We start from the raw sequence: 21,545 nt of genomic DNA, 5'->3' as shown, positions 1-21,545 counted from the left end.
AACTCTATAGAATAGAATCAACTTTATTGGCCATGTGTGCTTGCGCACACTAGGAATTTTTTGTGGATTACAGTGCAGCATCAAGCAGGGATGAAAAGGGGGGAGGGAGACATTACATATATTACATAAAGACATTACAATCATTTAATTTCTAGCTATGACTATGGTGGTCAGGTCGCCAAGTTGGGATTGCATTCGCTTCGCTTTGATTGGATTGTTCAGGTGATGGACGGCTAACGGAAAGAAGCTTCTTGCGGATCTGGACGTTTTGACGGGGATGGACCTGAACCTTTAAGCTTGCCATTTAAACCCCCCCCCCCCAAAAAAAATATACAGTTCCCCTTCGCAACCTTATCCCCTCGCATGTGCCTGCAGCAGGAGAAACTATTTGATGGCTGGTAACCATCAAATGTTTTCCCCTGCCTTCACAAATATAAGTGGCGACTGTCTTATATTTGCGGGTGCCCAGGACTAAGACGGTGGTTGGCATCTGCTTGCAAATGTACCCACGAGAACACCCAGCATTTGGATGGGGATGGCCATGATGAAACGCTGGGCGTCTGCATGTCCCAGCGCTGCCACTCCATGTGAACCAAAATGTACCTCTTTTTCTTAACTGAGGAAAATGTACATGTTATTTTTGAAGAGAATGAAGGTGCAATGTAACATTTTTCTGTTATGGCTGAACTGATTGAAGTTTTTAAGTAATAATGTTATTTTAAGTGTTTGTAGTTTATTTACGTATATGTTTTGTTGACAGCATGTTCTGTCCAAATCTCATGTTCTGGAACTGCAGATTTGTACAAGTGGAACCAATCGATAAATAAGTTGAAACTGGATCGCTATAGGCACCATCTCCACTTCTAAAATCTACGGTTTAATAACTATTAACTTATATATCTCAATTTCTTCTAACTATACAGTGCAGCTGGAAAGTACTCACAAGCGCTTCACTTTTTTCCACACCTTTTGTTATGTTACAGCCTTATTTCCAAAATGAATGTAATTTCCCCCCCTTAAAATGGTACACACCATACCCCATAATGACAATGTGAAATGTTTTTGGTTGAGTTTTGCAAATTTATTCAAAAGAAAAAACAGATACGCCGTACTTAACCTCTTCATTTGTAAGACAACTTAGCCCAATCTATGACTTTTCACCAATTACGTATCATTTTGCCCAGTGCGGAATGGTGGTCAACAGAGATTGAAAATGGACAGAATGATCAGGGGTAAAGTTTTATCATTTTGTAAAATGCATTTGCTGGCACTGGAGTATGGGCAGAGGTGTCTGGTTCTCCAGAGGAATCCAGCATGGACACGAATAATAATGCTGTAATGATGATACCTTTCACACAATTGGCTGCAGTCCATAGAAGCTGCTGAATTGCAGAGTCTCTGCCGCGCACCGCTCACCCTAGTTATGGCACGGATCATATGTATAAGCTGATAAAATATATATTAAGAGACTGGCATCCCGTATAAAGGATAATATACTGTGGCCCAATAGTTAAGTGACCCCCCTGTGTGGATTCCAAGTGTAAGATTTTTTGACCAACGCTGTTTAACCCTTGCAGGACACCAGCTACTTATTCAAAATGATGACATCTGGGACCTATGCCCACTTTACTGCCCTATTTCTGCCCAAATCCTTGTTGGTCAAAAGAAATGGCAAGTGGGTCATATGTAAGTGACCCCCCTGTGCGGGTTTCCAGTGTAATATTTGTTGACCAACGCTGTTTAACCCTTGCAGAACACCAGCTACTTATTCAAAATGATTCTGGGACCCATGCGCACTTTAGTGCCCTATTTCTGCCCAAATCCTTGTTGGTCAAAAGAAATGGCAAGTGGGTCATATGTAAGTGACCCCCCTGTGCGGGTTTCCAGTGTAATATTTGTTGACCAACGCTGTTTAACCCTTGCAGGACACCAGCTACTTATTCAAAATGATGACTTCTGGGACCCATGCCCACTTTAGTGCCCAATTTCTGCCCAAAACCTTGTTGGTCAAAATAAATTGCTAGTGGGTCATATGTACGTGACCCCCCTGTATTGATTTCTGCAGTCAAATTTGTGGTTCATTATTCATTAACCCTTGTAAAAGTGATTGTTCTGAATAAGAAGCTGGAGCTCGAATAAGAAGCTGGCCGAATAAGAAGCCAACTTCAGCCTCGTTTAAATTCAATGCTTCCCAGTGAATTTTTTTTGAAACCTGTGAAATGGGCACAGCTGGCATCGGTCCCTGCTATTATTTGTACCGAGTGAGTTAGCAGAACTGGCACTGCCCAACCTAGCAACAGGTGGCAGCACAGGCAGCTAACGCAACACACGCTGCCAAGTGTAATGTGACCATCCGGTAACATCTCTATGTAGCTGCACCCATTTTCTAATATATTCCACGATCAGCGTTGGTTCATCATCGTAATCAGCCGCCAGGACGAAACTCGCTATTACTTGCGTTAATGTATATATGCGGTCATTTCCCTTATAGAGATCCCCGTTTGTGGCTCATAGATTCGTCCGCCTGTTAGTGTATCCCTCCGCCGCGGCTGTATGCTAGTAGTACATGGCTAGAGAATGCTGCTGTTTGTTTCCACTTCCCGGTCAGGGCAGGGAATGGGGAACCGTTACCTGTAGTCCGATGGCGGACTCTGTGCAGTGATTGTAATGCGGGGTACACACCAGGACGACCCGCTCACGATGCACATCGTGAGCGGGTCGTCAGTGTCTCGTCCGACCCGCTCACGATGACGCGGGAGGGCACGACCCGCTCACGATGTGCACCGTGAGCGGGTCCGATCCGATGGCGACCCGCACCCGGTTCTATGGTCGTCATTGAGATCCTACCTGCAGCAGGTAGGATCTCAATAACGACCGACCGACCCGCGGGACCGCGCATCGGATCGGAATCGCTCCACACCAGGTCAGAAAAGGGCCCAATCAGCACACAATCTACATCCGATTGATCGGAATTGGATCTAGATTGTGCTGATCGGGCCCTAGTCGTCCTGGTGTGTACCTAGCATAATACACAGTGCTTTCTGTGCATGCCCCGATGAGGCATGGTGCTCGTTGCCTGCTGCAGCAGAGGTGCTACTGAGCTACGATGGGGAAGCAGACCCTGGGATGGACATGTAACAGTGAGTGCTGCTGGTTTCCCTCAGTACTAATTGCAGATATGATACTAGATGTGACAGTGATTATGTCGATGCTTTACGTCTTTCTAGGTGACTCTCAAGTACTTTACTGCTCATTTATAAAGTCATGCATTATAATCCGCAACTGCAACATCTTGATTGAATTTGATCTTTTCACTTCCAATGTACTCATCATGGGCAAACCGGGGGGTGGGGAGGGGGTAGTATTTACTATGTTATCGCATACACCAGTGGTTCCCAAACTGTGTGCCTAGGCACCCTGGGGTGCCTCAGGACACTTGCAGGGGTGCCTTGGGTTGGTGGACCAGGATCAATTCATATTATTTATGGTCAATGTACCAGGCAAAACCAGTGCTTGTGGCTGCCAATCATAATATATGTGCACAAACAGAATCAAAACCTGCCCCTCACCACAAAACTGTGACGTATAAACACAATGCACTTAATTTAATATTTTTTTCTGAATTTCTTGATAAGAAGCATTTGGCCTAGGGGTGCCTTGAAAATATTTTCCTGCTCTAGGGCGCCGTGATTCAAAAAAGTTTGGGAACCCCTGGCATACACAATGCAATCTGTGCGAAATCTACTGCCCAGGGTCACACTGCAATTTTCAACTCTTTTGACAGAATGTATGTCCCAAAAGGAGCTTGTCTCTGCCATCTGCTTTGCGGGGTGCCTGGGGTCTGCACATGCCTGGTTAGCACTAACCGGTAAGTAGCCCATGGGCTACCACTATCTCAGAATGGTGGTAGTCCCAGGACCCGATGCGATGCTGACCAGTACGGATGGTGTAATGGTTAGCATTACTGCCTCACAGCACTGAGGTCATGGGTTCGATTCCTACCCTGGCCCTAACTGCGGAGTTTGTATATTCTCCCCGTACTTGCGTGGGTTTCCTCCGGGTACTCCGGTTTCCTCCCACAATCCAAAAATATACTGGTAGGTTAATTGGCTGCCAACAAAATTATCTTTAGAATTTCTGAGTGTGCGTGTACATGTGTTAGGAATATAGATTGTAAGGGACATTTCCGCATACAGATAGATGTGCTGTATACAACATTTCCAGGTTTCTGCAGATGAATTGAAGATACTGTATGTCCCATAGGATGAGCATCTGAGAGAAACATACCATGGCTGGTAACCATGCAGCTACCAATATCAAATGGAAAAACTATTACCATCAAGCCAGGAACATCAATGATTATTAACCATCCATCGGCTTCCAATGTCCCACCATGTTGTTGCATCTTTATTCAGCCCCCCCCCCCCCCACCACCACCTCTTATCCATTTGTCCCAGAGAGGTTTTACTCATCCTTAAGGCTTCAAAGGGCCAATCTGTCATCAGCAAAGCTTCACCTACTAGGTAGACTTTTGTCGGTACTTGTTTAGTTTCACGGCGGCAGATATATCGCATGCGATTGCATCGGATGCGATTTGATGCTATTTTGAACCTGTTCATAACCCCACTATCCACTACGCATGGAGTTGTTTTTATATAGTGTGGCGAGCGGAGCGAGCCACCGAGCCCAAAGTGTGGCGAGCGGACGCAGATTACTTTACATGTATTCCGTATATGTATACGTGTAAAGTAATTTGCGGGGCTCGCAACACTATATAAAATCAACTCCATGAGTAGTGGATAGTGGGGTTATGAACAGGTACAAAATCGCTTGCCATACTGATTGTACGCAGGGACATTGGCTCTGAAAGATGCTTGTCTCTGTTATGTGTTCATAGCATGTATTCACCACTGCTCTGAGCAGTGAGTGACAAAGGGCCTCCAAGCTGCCCCCTTAGAAGACAACACAAAAATGTGCACACCAATGTTACCTACCTTACCAGTGAGAACTTGAAGGCAGTCCCACAATGGGACACCAATAAACCCAGTATTTCACCTGCCCCCTTTATGGTGCTCACACTGTCATAACTTATTAACCCCAAGAGCGAGCAGATTGGTCCATTAGTTTGTTTCACTAGAGGGTCTTTCAGATGCTCCAAGCAGCTATGTATCTCCCACAGCACTAAGGGATGAGACACAGGGTTCTCCCCACACACCGTGAAAGCCGTGAGACAGGGGAAGGGGGGGGGAATAACAGCTGAGGGCAGGTACAGCTGGTACTGTACTGCCTCGTGGCTCTCCCACCCAGTGTGGCTGCACTTTATTCTCATAAGGACATCTCCAACTCCTCAGTAACTATTCTGCACCAATGCCAAGACACTTTTATCAAGGACACTTTGGGACGCTTTCTGTTGGCCATCCAACTAATCATTGTACACCGTGCTCCTGGGGAGGATTTACCATCTCTTCAAATCCATGGTTCCTACGCCTCCAGAGGTGACTATATTTATTTCAATTTATGGATTATAACCACAGATTTGAGAGTCATGGCTCAAAGGTTGTTCCACTGTTCACTGCATTTGGTTGCTTACAGCAGAAAAAGTTGAGAATTTATGTCCAAGTATACTATGGGTTATAACCCTCACAAGTACCCGATATTCTTTTGGTAAATCGTTTTTCTGCTCAGGCTGCAGCCTGAAGGATGCGCTGCCCTGTGTTGATTTATCAATCTACACACAGGTTTCACACAATATTTTTGCTAAGGAGCCTGCATTTAATGTTTATGAGCCAGCTAAAGACAAGCAAAGAGTTCTCACCTACATGGTCTCAGAGTCCTTCAGGTGCATTTTGTCAAACTCCAGGTGGGCTGCCATGTGCTTTTTAATATGGAGTGGCTTCCGTCTGGCCACTCTACCATACAGGCCTGGATTGTTGCAGAGATGGTTGTCCTTCTGGAAGGTCCATCGTGATTTTGGTCACCTACCCGACTAGGGCCCTTCTCCCCTGATCGCTCAGTTTAGATAGCCAGCCAGCTCTAGGAAGAGTCCTGGTGGTTCCAAACCTCTTCCATTTACGGATGATGGAGGCCACTGTGCTCACTGGGACCTTCAAAGCAACAGATATTATTCTGTACCCTTCCCCAGATTTGTCTACAGCAGGCATTCCCAACCACGGTCCTCAAGGCACACCAACAGTGCAGGTTTTAGTGATATCCAGGCTTCAGCACAGATGGTTTAATCAGAATCCCTCAGATACTAATTAAGTCACCTGTGCTCAAGCCTGGATATCTACAAAACCTGCACTGTTGGTGTGCCTTGAGGACCGTGGTTGGGAATGCCTGGTCTACAGACTAAAGACCTCTCCTTTGCCTTCATGCTTGGTTTGTGCTCTGAAATGCACTGTTAAGTGTGGCACCTTCTATAGACAGGTGTGGTAAATGTCCTGAGTTTACCACAGGTGGACTCCAATTAAGCTGTAGTAACATCTCAACGATGATCAGTGGAACAGGATGCACCCAAGCTCAATTTTGAGGTTAATAGCAAATGCTGTGACTACTTATGTGCATGTGATTTCCTTATTTTTTTTATTTTTAATAAATCTGCAAAAATCTTTAAAAAACTTTTTTCACATTGTCCTTATGGGGTATTGTTAGAAGAATTTGGAGGTAAAAAATGAATGTATTCCATTTTGTAATACGGCTGTACCACATACTTGCCTACCTAACCCTCTCCATGAGGGATAAAATGCTCTGTTGCTGGACTTCCCTGGTAATGTATGATTGCCATCACCTCTGTTGAACAGGTTAATTGATAAGAAAGGTGTTTCACCACAGGTGATGGTCCAGGAACAGAGGGGGAGAACTCATTGCTGGTCTGGGCAGAAATGCTCTACTTAGTCCTCGGGGGACTGCCTCTGCCTGGTGGGATATAATGGATTATATAGTCGCAGATATAATTTGTTTATTTACTAGTAATCCCAAGTATCACGGGATAATCTCTTAAATAGTAGCGACAAGTGATTTCTGCCCATTTTATATACACACCCCCTCAGGGACAAAACATTGGGAAACCACAAGAAATGCCGATCCCTTGGCCGATTTATCCGATGGGAAAAATCACTTCCATCCCCCCTTGAGCTGTTTGGGAACCTCCATGGCTACAGGATTGCATATGATATACCGTATGTGATCCTTTTTGCATACAATGTATGATATGCGAACCCAGCCAAGCTTGCCTGGTTCGGCTGTGATGTGACATATCTCTCCTGCAGTCCAGGCTATCCTCAGGCTCCTATGCGATGTGTACGGGACCACGCATCACATTGGGATTGATGTCAAATAAATGCGATTTGGACACTTTTTATGCAATTTATCGCCACATTCGATAGAAAAAAGTGACCAAATTGCATGTACAGCACCCTAGTATATTAGTATATACAGTCCTCACACACTGAAATGTAATGGGGGCTGTGACATTTGAATGTGCTGTTGTGTGTCATAATCTGCCCACTAGGTGTCACTCTTCTAGTGTTTTGTTTTTGTACAGATTTTGTTTTTCCCTTCTGCATAGCTGTGTGATCAGGCTTGGCTTTAGGCCCAGGCACAGTATTTTTAGGGCTATGGGTGGCAGGCCTAGATAGGTTGCAACTGCTATTCCATCCAAAATCCAATGGCAATGGTATTGTATAAAAATGGATTTGATCTGATTTGATTTAGAAATGCAGTAGCTTGGATTGAATTAAATCATTGTTAGGCTTTATGTTATGTTCTACACAAGAAAACTTGATCCACAATCATGCAGTGATCTCTATTTAAATTCACACCTGTAGCCCACACATCTTATACACCGATTTGTTCAACAAACATTATTGCAGTTAAAGTGGAATAAGGACAGGCCACCATCGTGTCTTATGAGAGGTGAAAGCTGAGCAGATATTGGGTTTATTAGCTGCCTGCCTTTTACAAGTCTGGTAATTTGTAACACATGTAGGCACTGCCATTTAAGTTCTAGAACTGTGACCTCCCACCGTACTGTGTAAGTGGGCGGCCCCATGCAGGTTCAAAATGCGGGTGGAGAAAGAGGGTGATACTTTCCCACTTTCCGAGGGGATGGAAGTGCCACCTGATTTTCGTGAGCCTCCCACCCATTCCACGAAGGCAGGCAAGTATGGTTACATGGCATACTGCAGCTGTAGATATTGTAGCTATGAGTATGGATTCACAAGCTATGTAGAGTGTTTGACATTAGATTTTGACAATATCGCATGCAGATCGCACAGGTGTCGAATTTAGATTGTATGAATTGTATGTAGATAGTACAGAGATAGCAAAGATTGCATAGCACTCGAATCTTAAGTCGAAAAGCAAGGGAATCTCACTGTGTGTACACAGCATAATTTTAAGGCAGCCAGTATTTACTCTGCACAGAAACAAAATAATTCACCCAAATGTAACTCTTTCTGCACATGTTACATCAGCCCCACCTGCAGTGCATCATGGTTTTGTCCATTAAAGAAGGAGTTTGCTTTTGTAAACCAACCAGAATCACCCCCTATGTGTCATGGCTTATCCTCCATGTCTGTCTGTCTGTCTATCTGTCTATCTGTCTGTCTATCTATCTATCTATCTATCTATCTATCTATCTATCTATCTATCTATCTATCTATCTATCTCAAACAAAGGTGTGGCACTTGGGACTAAAATTATACTGCAAACAGTACGCGGATTACACCTAGTATCTGCAGTGTGATTCTAGTCCCAAGTGCCACACCTTTGTTTGCTAGCTACCTCTTTAGGGAAGGCATCGGGCACAGATGGAAAGTTGGTTGTTGGGAGTGCCAGACCTGCTGTGTGTCTATATAAATCCAAATTAATTTGTGGGAATAGCGCTAGTACTGTTTGAGGAGGATTATGATGTAATGGGTGTAACTGAAAGATTATTGGTAGAGACTAGTGACTGGACAGTGAGTCTGGATGGTTATATCTTCTGAAAGATTATATAAACACACAGATTTGTCAATGATCTTTCAATTTCAAGCATACATACAGATGGTGCCCCTCTCATTCACCGCAGGCGCTCGTCAGAATGTCCCCGCTGGCGAGTGCTGGCTGAGAGGGACTCCATTAGAATGAGACGAGCGAGCGTCTCACATGCATGCGCGTCCCAGACGCTGAGTGGCAGGACCCTGCCCGTCTCCGCTTCAGGGAGACGGGCAGGGTTAGGGGGGGTGCAGGGGGTGGCCGACACGGGGCGGCACGCGGGCGTCTCGTTTGTACTACATAAATATCAAGCTGAGAAGAGGCATGTCATTTCTGATTTAAATTCAGATGCCCACAAGGTGATGTTTTAACACTAGTGAAATTAATGAACTAGTGGCAGGAATCAGAGCCCAAAGATTGGCATGCTGCACACACTACATTTTCACAATAAGTTTCTGCCTGGTTCTATGAATGTGCAGCACTCCTCATATCGGGACCTGATGTCCCTGGATTTGGCTACACCATTGGCCACGGATGCAGAATACACATCACATTCTACAGCAGAATGATTGGAGATTTGTTTTTTTCAGGACAGTTATTGTGTAATGTGACTGGGCTGCGTCAGCAGGGCGCAGGCATAGAGGGACCGGGATCAACCGGCGCGATCATTTTTCCTATCTGTGCTGCACACATGAGGTTATGACATCACATGCATAGAAGAACAGGGTGTTAGAAACCTGCTGCCACCGTTGCTTTAATTGGGAGGAAGCAGAAGTTCTAGATTGCCGAATTACTGCCTTAGTCCTGGTGACTAAAATCCTAGAGTTGATTTGTCCTCTGGAACCAATATTTATGCAGTGTATCGTTAATATAACCAATTGCATATACATTCTTGAATCAGTGATCAGTTCTGGAACCATGTCTCATAATCGTTTTCTTTTCTTCTAGGGAATGGGGCACAATGACTAAGCCACTATTAAAACGGGCGCATCCAGTTCCCAGAGTCCTTCCAGGGATCGAGGATCAGACTGTGAAATTGCCATCATACTTCTCCCACTTGCATCTGTCTGAGCTCAGATGGAGTAACACTCCTTTACAAATACAGAAAAATAGTAAGCTCTTCACATATGACAACTGGCGGTCACCTATTAATAGAGGAGACTTCAATGCACATTATTTAGATTCTGCAGTTTTTTTTATTATTATTATTATCCTTTATTAATATGGTGCCACAAGGGATCTGCAGTGCCCAATTACAAGTACATAAACAAATAAGCAAAAATACTGACTTACAATAGAGCACAAGTACAGGTACATAACCATAGCTGCATCAGCAGAGGACACTGGGATAAGAATCAGCGCAGCAGAAACTGCAGGATTTGGTGCCATCAAAGATGGTTTAAGTCAGAAAAGGAAAAGCACATGAGGTAAAATGGCCGTGCTTGTGAGGATCATTTTCTGCGGTGCATTGGATCCTAGTGAATCCATAGCTTTGGTAAGAGGGGGTGGTGGGGGAGCGGTGTGGTGCCTGCTGCCGTGCCAGTGTATCCAGACCACTTACCCTCTCACCTTCAGGCTGTGACGAACCACGGTCCTAGTAAACTCCGGCACCCGGACACGATCACCTAGGAGGAAGGAGAAGAGGTGAATATGGTTCTTCTTTAGTGCAGACCTATGCTCTCCCTGTGTGTACATAGACCTTGCATCCCTGTGCAAGGTCAAGGCTTCACCTAGGTGTGCAAGTGCCAATAGGTGACTCTCCGAGTTCTGAGGCCGCGTGCTGAGGATGATGCTGCCCGAAGCTTTCTTCTGTAGGGACGTTGCGGGATGCAGGACCCAGAGTGTCACCTATTGGCACTCACGCACCTAGGACTTGACCTTGCACAGGGATGCAAGGTCCTTGTACGCCCTGAACAAAGAAGGAAGGGCGATAGGCAGAGACAAACTAACAAAGATAACACTCACCATCACTAAACTTGCACCTTCTCCAAGACTTCCCTTACAGGTCCCTGTAAAGAAGCAACAAAAACAACACTGTGCAGGGCCTAACGCTCACTAGTGTGGCACGCAACTAGATAACTACATCACATAGCCCTCAAACTGACTATGTGTGTGTGTGGTGCGACACAAAAAGTACTACAACAAAGGATACCCTGCACGGAAAACAACATACAAAATACACACATGCACAGCTGGTCCACCTTTTAACCCCAAACACCCATGGAAACTACACGCCGTCTGCTGGGTATACCTGGGAAGGTGGCAGCCAGACAGTCTGTCCACCCTCCAATGAATGAACCAGGGGGGAACTCTTTCCTACTGGGCCTAGTGCCAAGGATCACTTATAAAGGGGCTCAGACCTGTGGGCCTACCTAATTGGGCTGGTTGGAGAGATCTGGGCCTGATGCCCGGATCACTCACTCATTTCCCTATACCAAGAATGATACTGGGCCTAGTGCCCCTACTTGTGCACAGGCCTAAGGCCTGACCAATGGGCAGAGCCCTAGTGCCCGACCTATTGGGGGCCTCAGGCATAATTCCCTGCTAACTTGGGTCATGAGCCTAGCGCCCTGCTATCTGGGCCACGGGCCTAATGCCCAGTTCAGGGCCTCGGGCATAGTGCTCTGTAAATAAAGTTCACAGGTCAGGAGGGCCCAGCGTTAACACCCACGAGCCTAGGGGCCTGACTACTTTGCCCACAGGCCAGACCCCCACCATAGAAAACAGGACTGAATTCGAACCCATATGAAATCTGAATCGGCCCCTTTTTCTAGTTATTCGGTCTGACCATGTTGTCATGACTTTATGACCTAATCTGATACGAATGACATGTATATTCTCTGGCAGTAAAGTCAGACCGACGTCCCCTTGGAATATACATTCTTTGTTAGGCTAAAATGTAATAACACCTAGATGCCTCCTAGTCCCAAAAGCAAAACACAGTGTAATGAAGTAATCACTGTGGTGTCAGTACTGACGTATTCATACACAATCACCAATCCCTGGAGGGATCTTTTATCAACTATTCCTCTCAGATTTGGCCGTACCGCACTATCACCATGTTATAGTTCATATTTGATAAGACCAAATTCCAAGACACGTAATAAAATCACTTTCAGATAAGCCTCCCCTGTACTGTTATGTCAGGGCCAGATTTTGTTCTAATACCACATGGTGTCATGTGCAAAGAAAAACAGTTCAAATATGAAAAGTTGAACCCTAGTATTGTTCTACTACAGAACTACATATACCACACGGCTCACTAAAGGGGATGCAGGGTTACTTGCAAAGCCAAGTTCTTCCAGTTTTTAGCACTGCGATGGCATCAAATGCGAAAATATGCATGGGAGGTCTGGATTCATAAGCCTGCCAGCCACATCACCACTCCCTACTGAGCAGATTATTATAGTCTGGGTTTGGGGAATTTCTCTCCCATTCTGGTTTCAGTAAACTCGTGGCACCATTTAAAAAAGGAATGCTTCCATCTCCCATATGTTGGGAGTTCTTCATTTAATGTGTGTTGTCTGTTTTTTTAAAATGGTGTTACTTTTTGTTTGGAAAATGGGCAAAACCATGTGCACTGCCGGTGGGGCAGATGTAACATGTGCAGAGAGAGTAAAATTTGGGTGGGGTGTGTTGAAACGGAAATCTAAATTGCAGTGTAAAAATAATGCAGCCAGTATTTACCCAGCACAGAAACAAAATAACTCACACAAATCTAACTCTCTCTGCACATGTTACATCTGCCCCCCCCCCCCTCCAGTGCACATAGTTTTGCCCATTTTTGAAAATTGCATTCTCATTTTGCCTTTTGGAGTTTATGATGGAAATCTGTATGTAGAATGTGGCTGTTTGCTGTTTTGGAAAGGCATATTCATTCTGAAGTAAAAACCACAAAGTATTCCTTGGCGGCAATTAGAAAAATAATACACACTTTTGGGTTTAGTATACATTCTTGTATTTTCAATAAGAAAGCTTTTTGCCTATTTTGTGTAGATTTTCTTTGTCGTGTGAGTGGACATACTAGTGATATTTTCTGGAAATTCAAAGGGCTTTATTTATGAAGTTGGGAGTTCTATTTCAGATGGGATGTTGCCCATACAGATGGGGCTGGTGTCATCTTTGTAGGGCTGGTGCCAGCCCTGCAATCACACCAGCCCCACCAGGGGGCGCACGAGACACTCTCGCGCCCCCCCCCCCCCCCCCCCCCGGCAACGGAGCCTGCCTCCGGTCCCCGCCGTCGCCACAGGTACCCCTCGCCGCCCCGAGCGCCTCCCTAACCCTACCCGTCTCCCTGAAGCGGAGACGGGCAGGGACACGCAGCGTCCCCGCCGAGAGACTGGGATGCGCGTGCGTGTGAGACGCACGCGCATCCCAGTTCAGTGTAGTCCTGTCTACCGGCGCTCGCCAGTGGGGAGGGTCTGGCGAGCCCCGGCCAAGGATGGCAGGAGCTACATCTGTAGTAACCAATTAGAATCTACCTCTTATTTTTTCAGCACATTCTAATAGATAGAATCTGATTGGTTGCCCATAGCAACAGCCCATCTTCAGTAGAACTCTTTGTCAATAAACCTAAAAGTCTACTGGAAAACGAGAGGTGTAATTTGTGATGTCTTTAAGCCGACTTGTGCTGACAGGCCGGATTTCATACCCTACCATCCACTAGGGCAGGGGTGGGCAATAAGCGACCCTCCAGATGTTGATAAACTACACATCCCATCATGCCTTGCATCAGTTTCAGCATGGACAAATAGCAAAACTAAGGCAAGGCATGCTGAGAAGTGTAGTTCATCAACACCTGAAGGGCCGCTTACTGCCCAGCACTAGAGCAATGGAGGGAGAATATAATAGTGTGCCGAGTGCAGCGAGGCACCGTGCCCAAAGCATGGCAAGCACAGAGGAAAAAAGTAATTTGATGGTTACTCATCATCGAATGATCTTTCCTCTTCTTCCTGGCACTCAACGCAGCATTCTCTTTTATTTAGAACCATACTCTACTATGTGTAAAGGGAATCCTGACACGCTGAGCAGCCACACCGGGATTCCAGGCATCAGACTGAACCAATTCCTCCATCTACCACGCACAGGATATTCTCTGTGTGCCTCTCATTGCTACAGAGACAGGCAAGTGAGATCTATGCCCAGTATATTAAACATACAGTATGGCAAGGTTCTTTTGTTTCCTTAATTAGTTGGCTGATGTCTGCCTTTGGGGCCTAATTTAGTATGGAGCGCTAATTAGCGAATTCGCAAATCAAGTGATTGTGAGCGACTGTGCTGGTCTACAGCAACTAGGACGACAAGCATTAGGTCGACACCACTAGGTCAACATGCTTGAAGGTCAACATGACTGTAGGCTGACATGGGTTAGGTCGACAGGGTCATTAGGTCGACATGGGGAAGGTCGACAGTCAAAAGGTTGACATGGGGTTTTTCACTTTTTTTTTTTTAGCCGACATGTGCCGACACGCGGTATTTCATGCCCTACCATCCACTAGGGCATGGTGGGAGAATAAAATAGTGTGCCAAGCACAGCAAGGCACCGTGCCCGAAGCATGGCAAGCACAGCGAGCCATGCGAAGGCACGCTGTGCTACATTTCACTGTTCATGACGACTGTGTCGACATTCGTGATAAAAAGTGAAAAACCCCATGTCGACCTTTCCCATGTCGACCTAATGCATGTTGACCTAATGACCCTGTCGACCTAACCCATGTCGACCTTTCTGCAAGTCAACCCTCAGTCATGTCGACCTTCATGCATGTTGACCTAGTGGTGTCGACCTAATGCTTGTCGACCTAGTTGCTGCCTGTCCAATGATCCGTACCCACTGTGCATGTTTACCATGGACATTTCACATGCTCAAGGAAAATGAATGACTGAAAATGTGTATGGAAGGTAACCAGCAATTTGACTGAACTGCCATTTTCTGGGAGCGTTTCGTGGATGTGTTTTTAGGGAGGGTTGGTGATGTTAGTACTGACTACTTCCAGTCTGTCTCACAGATTAGTGGCGGCCTCAGACTTACACAGATTTTCACAGATGGAAAAGTCCTCAATGTTTCGGGAATTGCGCGTGGATTTGCAAGTGGATAGTGATTAGCGATCTATGCGCAATTTACTTGCAGATTTACACAGGGCGGCTGCTCTGACTATTTGGGCTATCTCCTGGCAGTCAGTGGCATCTTCTCAGATCAGCAATCCATGCGGAAATAGGTCCTTGGTATAAAAGTGCTCCCCACTTTCTCACACCCGTCTGTACTGCTCCCATGGGACCAGGACATTTATCATTTTATCAAATTAATGAAATCCCACTTTTCTTACATTGGTTAACTGTAAATGTGTTCTTACCATGTCCTTATTTATTTATATTCTAACAGAGTACTTCCACACCCCTGTGTGCTATTCCTGTAATGTGCACCTCCACTGATTGCACACCCTGCTAGTGGTGCACACCAGATGGTTGCCGCAGGTGGTTCCTTCACAAGCAGAATGTGCTTCACGTGGGTCTTTCAGCATTGAGCAGCATGGCCCTCCTTCCAATCGGGCAGAATTAGACTTGCCGGAACAGTTTATTTATGCTGTCTATCCCGCAATGCTTGCTGATGCCAGGATCCCCCCGGGTCCAAATAGCTAACAATATTGCTGGGTACACCCTATTGGCTAATGTGTACACAGGTTTAGAGGTGGACTTGCCCTTTATATTAGGCTAAATCAACTAGTTGATGGGGTTTTTCCTGCCATCATAATCTTGTTTTGACATTATTGCTGGTATAATGACTGTGGTGTCTGCCTCTCTGTTCATTATTTTTGTGTCTTTTTAGATCCAGTATGTCTAATGGTGCCCCCAGTTTGCTATCATCTCGATCAAACCAAAAAAGTAAGTTTAACAATAATTGTTTAACCGCTGTGTGCTGTAGGCTATAATGTGTATATGTTGTATGTTTAGAATGTTTATATGTTGTGTGTTTAGTATGTTATATTTTGTGTGCTTTAGAATAGAATGTTTATATGCTGTAGGCTACAATGTGTATTTGTTGTGTGCTGTAGGCTATTCCGTAGACAAACTTGTCCCATTAAAGCTTTATAGACATGATCTGAAATTTCACAAAACTACAGAATTTCTAGCACTAGCACAATACAGATATGGTATAACATCACATCCTGTGGTTAATAGCAGATTCAGCACTCTCACAGAGTGAACCACTTTCTTCCCCTATACACCTCAATGCTTAATGAGTGTAATGGGGCCTACACACATGCCGATTTTGTGCCATTTTCTAAGCGATTTAGCAAGGTCGCTTAGAAACTAAGCATACATCGGTGTGTGTGTGGGGGCTAAACCGATATAGATGCGCGGCCCCGCGCGTCTAAATCGCATTAAGATGAAGAATGAGCATGTCCCATCAATCTAGCAAAATCGTTTAGCAAGACCCTGCATATCGGGCGCCTTTTGTGTGGTGTCAATCTGGCATGCTTAAATCGCTAAGCAGAATCGCTGAGGCATATCGTTGACACATTTTGCACGTTCTAAGCAATATAGATGATTTTGTGCTCAAAGGAAATCTGCTATGCTAAATCTGGCATGCTATATCTCTGGCCAAAATCGGGATGTGTGTAGGCCCTATAACATTGCTTTTTTAAAAGTTAATCTATTTATTGAGAGCTGGCCCTGGTTCCTAAAATACGGGGGACAAATGATTGGGGCGCCTCTGTATTTTGGGAACTAGCACTGGGCTTCACTATTCAGAGAAGTAATGCCTCAGCCAGGGGATACTCGTGATGGGTCCCCTGCCAGTCAGCCCACAAAGGTTTGTAACATAAGCCCCCCAGGGCTTTCCCAATGTCTTCTCCCAGAGGGCGGCACCTGCCACCCATTACACCTGCACACATTACGTTTGCCCATTAGCTGGCCGTGTGTAGGGGCGGGGCTTATTTGTTGAAAGGACGAGTAAACCCCACCCCTGGCCACAGGCGGCTACTGCACAGGCGTAACTAATTGAAAATCCCTATCCTATATAATGGGGCATATATCAGTCTATTAAAGAAAGTGAACATGTCTGAAAAAAAATAACCCTAAAAGGTCCTACACTGGCTGGCACAGGATCAATGTTACAAAACAAACCCCAAGTATTATATAACTAGGTGACTCATCGCACCCTACGGACGCACTTCACACCGTCGTTAAGGGCTCTGCCCCTTAGCCTCTGAACGCCTTTATTGCATGAAATATGGTTTGTGAGGGAGGGGTGGGGAAATACTGCGCGTGCGGGAGGAGTGGGTATGGTGTTTATACAGGGGGATGTCTGGATGCCTTGGGTGGGGGAGTGGTGGGTACAGGGTTGGCGCAGGTGGGGGAGGGTGTCCGGTGGTGCTGTGGGTGTGGGAGAGTGTGGGTGTGCTGCATGTGGTGGAGTTGTACTTGTGGGGGTGCTTAGGCTGGGAGAGGGGTGGGTGCGGGGGGTCAGGTTGTGGGTGCGGTGGTGTTGTGGGTGGGTGAGGGGCAGTTACGGGGGTACTGCGGGTATGTGAGGGTTGGGTGCAGGTGATCTGTGTTTGGGTATACTGCCTGCGCAGTAGGTGCGGTTGCAGGAGTGCCGTGGGTGGGTGCAGTGTTGCCACGGATTGGGGAGGTGTAGGTGTGTATTAGGTGTGTGCAGGGGTGGCATGGGTGGGGGATGTGGCGGGTGTATGGGTACTGCAGTAGTCTTTTGCTCTGGTGCAGGGTGGGCATGGGTGGTGGGAAAAGCGTGTGCGAGTGCGCTGCTGGTGTGGGAGGTGTGCATGCAGTACTGCTTAGGGTTTGGGAGGGTGTCCGAGGGTGCTATCCCAATCCCCCCCAGGTGGGGGGATCGGGCGGGAGGATCTCCCGGTCCCCAGTTTAGGCATAAGTAAATCTAGCACCGGCCGCAGCATGCAGAGTTATATGTGTGTGGCGGTGGGCATACCTCCCAACAATCCCGGTTTTTTGGGACGGTCCCGCCCGGAGCGGGCAGTGTCCCGCAGCGAGGGGGGGGGGGCAGTTGGGACTCCCTCCTGCCTGAAGGAATAGACGCTGTGTGCATGCTATTCAGCGATGCAGAGGATGAAAAGGGGGTGTGACTTGGCGGGAGCGGCATTTGGTTACAAAAGTTTAGAGGTATGGCAGTGGGTGACCCTGCTGACTGTGCTGTACGTTAAAGGGCAGGCCAGATCTGTGTATTGCTGGGCTCTGTGTATAACGCTGGGAGGGGGCGGAGTTCATAACTCCATCCAGCGTTATACACACACATGACTGACAGATCTGGCTAAATATATAGGAGATATGTGACACCACTTCACTTTGGTCAGGAACAAAATATCCAGGTACTGAAAATCTGGAAGTTGATTCAGTTTTACAAGCTACAGACTCAGGCCAATATTCAATGGTGCTGATCGCGATGTGCAGCAAATCCTATTTAGGATTCGCTGCACATTCGCAGGGTTACGGAGGGCTGGAGCATTCGCTGCCAGCCCTCCTTGTCACCCTATTCAACGCCGCAGGGGCTCGCTGCTCCTGACGGCGATTTTTAACCTGCGTCAGGGAGCCGGGGGACGGCGGCAGGCAGGGAGATGGAAGCCTCCCTGCCTGTGCCGGAATGTTTGGGAGGGAGGAGGGCTCCCGGGAACACAGGCAGCACAAGCAGCCCCCCCCCCCCACACACTTTCCAGTTCACCTTAAAAAGATGTCGAATTCAAAACGGTGAATCATGGTGAAAATCATGGTGAAAATCATGCTGAAAGCAGTTCTCCATCCTAGCATTGAATACACTCTTGGAGAATCCCAGTGAAAACCCCATTGAAATACACCAGTGAATTGCAGCGAGCATGAACTGGAGAACTGGCCGGCAATCACTGTTCACTTTCGTCGAACAGTGAACATTGAATAGGGTGAATCAGATTTTAAGTGAAAAAGATTCACCGCAAGGAGTGAAAACAGCCCGATTTGCCCAAAAAAACGGTGAATCGGGAGCATTGAATAATGTCCTAAGTATACATATTAATTGAGCCTCCCTGCATGATTGTTTGCCTGACACTTATGGGCCCTACACACATAGGGATGTGTGTAGGGCTTCCTAGCTTTGCTAGGTCGGGCCGTTCTGCTCCTCTGTCGCTCAGAACACAGAGCTGACAGCCCACACACAGAGCGAGCAGTCAGCTCTGTGTGCTGAGCGAGCTGATAGTGCCAGTGTTCTCCGGTGAGAGAACACTGGCGATGCCGAGATTGATGGACACTGCTCATCAATCTGCGACAGCAACGTGCGGGTACACGCATTCCTGCCGCTATAGCCCCTACACACACACACACGGATATGACTTAATATTGGCATGTGTGTGAACTCACTTGCTTCTAACAAATCTGCTACACTGTTGCTTGCTTAACACTAACAACTGTTTTGTGACTATATGACAATGTGTAGAATGAAAGTTTGCTAAAATCGTCTAAAGGACTTTGCCATCTGTCTACCTTTGTTTCAAATTCCTAATCATTTCCAATTATGGGGTGTATTCAATGCGGCCGGCGAGGGGGTTAAGTGGCTGGGATCGCCGTAAACAAGCGATCCTTGCCGTTTAACCCCCGCGCCTTGCCATTCCCGTTAATCAACGTTCCGGGGAAATCCTCGCTGTCAGAGGACGCAGAGGATTTCCCCAAACAGCAAGGCTTGCGGCTAATGCAGGGAGCACGCTGCACTTAGCTGCGAGCCTCGCTGTTTTAGTGGCCACACACGCCATTTCCCCCTCGCTCCAAAAACGGCATGTGCCCTAAGTCAAGCCTCACAGGTTTTTCATTCAAATCATTGATTTTTAATACTGCAGTTCTACGTAGTCAAAACATCAGGCCCGAATCAGCCCTTATATATATGAGATTTGCCCAGTTGAAAGTGAAATTGCCATTTAATAAACACATGTTATTTCATTTCTATGTTCACATAGGATCTGCAGGCTACATTGATCCACTCCATGGAGCTCCCGCACCATATGTGCAGAGACTGTCAGAAATGGCATCACTGGAGAATGAAACTGTACGACGAGAAAACTTGAGAAAGCTTAAAGCCAAAAAGGAAGAACAATAACGCTACAAATATCTATGTCCACCACTGATGTGATATTGTGCAGTTATTGGGGCTATAGAACCTGGACCTTTTCATTGTGAATTTAAATGGAGATGGCAGTGAAGGGGGTTTGTTAACAGAGCTGGCGTCAGAAATTTTGGGGCCCGGGACTGACCCCATCCCCCATAAACACTCCCTTCCGCCGAGTATTAAAAGCTTACCTGCGGTCGCGGCAGTGGTCCATCTGAGTCTTCCGGCATCGGGCATCTATGATCTGGCTGCTGCATGCTTGGGCGACTGCACTGTAAGCCGCACGATGACGTCACACCACACGCGGCTTACAGTGCGGACACCCAGCATTCCTGCTGCCACCTGCACTGCATGTTCAGCAGGGTACTGTCTATGTGCAACGGGCTGTGGAGGACCTGTGGCCCACCTCTGTGTAGTGGGGAGGGTGGGTGGCTGAATTCAATGGGGCTGCTGCCCGGGCCCTACTGTCTGTCAAAGCCGCTGGGTCCGGGACAGTTGTATCCCTAGCACCCCCCTGTCGGCGGCCCTGTTTGGGTACATTTAATTATAATTATAATTGAATGTACCATTTTTGACTCATAAAATAAAAAAAGGGAGAATAGCATTTTGCTCATATGCAGGGCACACCTTGCACCCATTGTAGATTCCCTGGTGGATTCAGCAATTTAGGTTTAAAATGTGCACCTCGTGGCACCTATTTCTATGTGGCTGCAGTACTTTTTGTTGCCAGCAGATGTCATATGAGCATCACTGTCAAAGTCACAAAAATCATCAGCTACACATTTGCCCCTTTGCAAGATGCATGCTGCATTAGATATAAATGTATTGACATTTTAGTCAGTTACTTATAAATGGTGACACGCATAACAATAAAAATATTGTAGTCAGGGTCACAGACACTGGGAATTGGTTGTTAAGAAAGAATATTATTAAATTATAAAATGATTGCTCCAATATTTCTATTATTCCATCAATGGTTCCAAAACTGGTTGCCATGGCACCTGGGGGTATCTCAGGGCACTTGCAGGGGACATGGGGTTGGTCCCGGACCAGCTTAATTTTTTTCTGGTTAATGTAATAGACAAAACCAGTGCTTGTGGCTTCCCATCATAAAATATGTGGACAACAGATGTGAATCCTGTCCCTCACCACGTAAGTGACCCTGAAGATGACATACACTGTGCGGTCACTGATGCCCGACGGCCGTTTCGGTGTTTGTCCACCGTCGTCAGGAGCATAAGTGACCCTCAGAGGAACCGGATATATTTAGTGACTGAAATCAATCTCATATAAAACACCTGCTGGCTCACCTTCTCATTATTCACCTGTATTCACCGTGCTGGATCACGCCATTAGCACTGACAGTCACGTAAGCTCCAAGAGAGGCACGCATACCCGGAACTGACGTCGCGTAGGACCAGTCAATAGCCGTACGCTGCGCTCGTCTCCCAAGTAACGTGTACAACAT

At 46.5% G+C, this 21,545-nt stretch overlaps 1 protein-coding gene across 2 annotated transcripts; it reads left to right on the top strand.

The window, feature by feature from the left end:
- The first annotated feature begins 3,025 nt into the window (after positions 1–3,025).
- Positions 3,026–21,022, top strand: C5H8orf89 (chromosome 5 C8orf89 homolog). 2 transcript variants are annotated; one of them, XM_083187255.1, is made up of 5 exons: positions 3,026–3,140; positions 9,925–10,088; positions 13,962–14,100; positions 15,800–15,855; positions 19,929–21,022. In XM_083187255.1, exons 2-5 carry the CDS (start codon positions 9,938–9,940, stop codon positions 20,066–20,068), a joined length of 486 nt encoding a protein of 161 aa, XP_083043381.1. In that variant the 5' UTR covers positions 3,026–3,140; positions 9,925–9,937; the 3' UTR covers positions 20,069–21,022. The 2 variants fall into 2 exon arrangements, with proteins under 2 accessions (XP_083043381.1, XP_083043380.1); XM_083187254.1 differs by lacking the exon at positions 3,026–3,140 and adding an exon at positions 5,233–5,495.
- Positions 21,023–21,545: the final 523 nt, after the last annotated feature.

The sequence above is a fragment of the Crinia signifera genome, chromosome 5 (assembly GCF_055691185.1).
Source record: "Crinia signifera chromosome 5, ASM5569118v1, whole genome shotgun sequence".
Lineage (NCBI taxonomy): Eukaryota > Metazoa > Chordata > Amphibia > Anura > Myobatrachidae > Crinia > Crinia signifera.
Note: the sequence above shows the minus strand (reverse complement) of the source record. Positions and strands in the feature narration are given on the sequence as shown.

Bases quoted from the DNA above. Each gene is read 5' to 3' on its own strand.
- C5H8orf89 (XM_083187254.1), top strand. From the start codon at position 5,368: ATGCCAAGACACTTTTATCAAGGACACTTTGGGACGCTTTCTGTTGGC. The intron at 10,089-13,961 runs GTAAGCTCTTCA...TCTTTTATTTAG, and splicing joins TTTACAAATACAGAAAAATA to AACCATACTCTACTATGTGT. The intron at 14,101-15,799 runs GCAAGTGAGATC...GTGTCTTTTTAG, and splicing joins TCTCATTGCTACAGAGACAG to ATCCAGTATGTCTAATGGTG.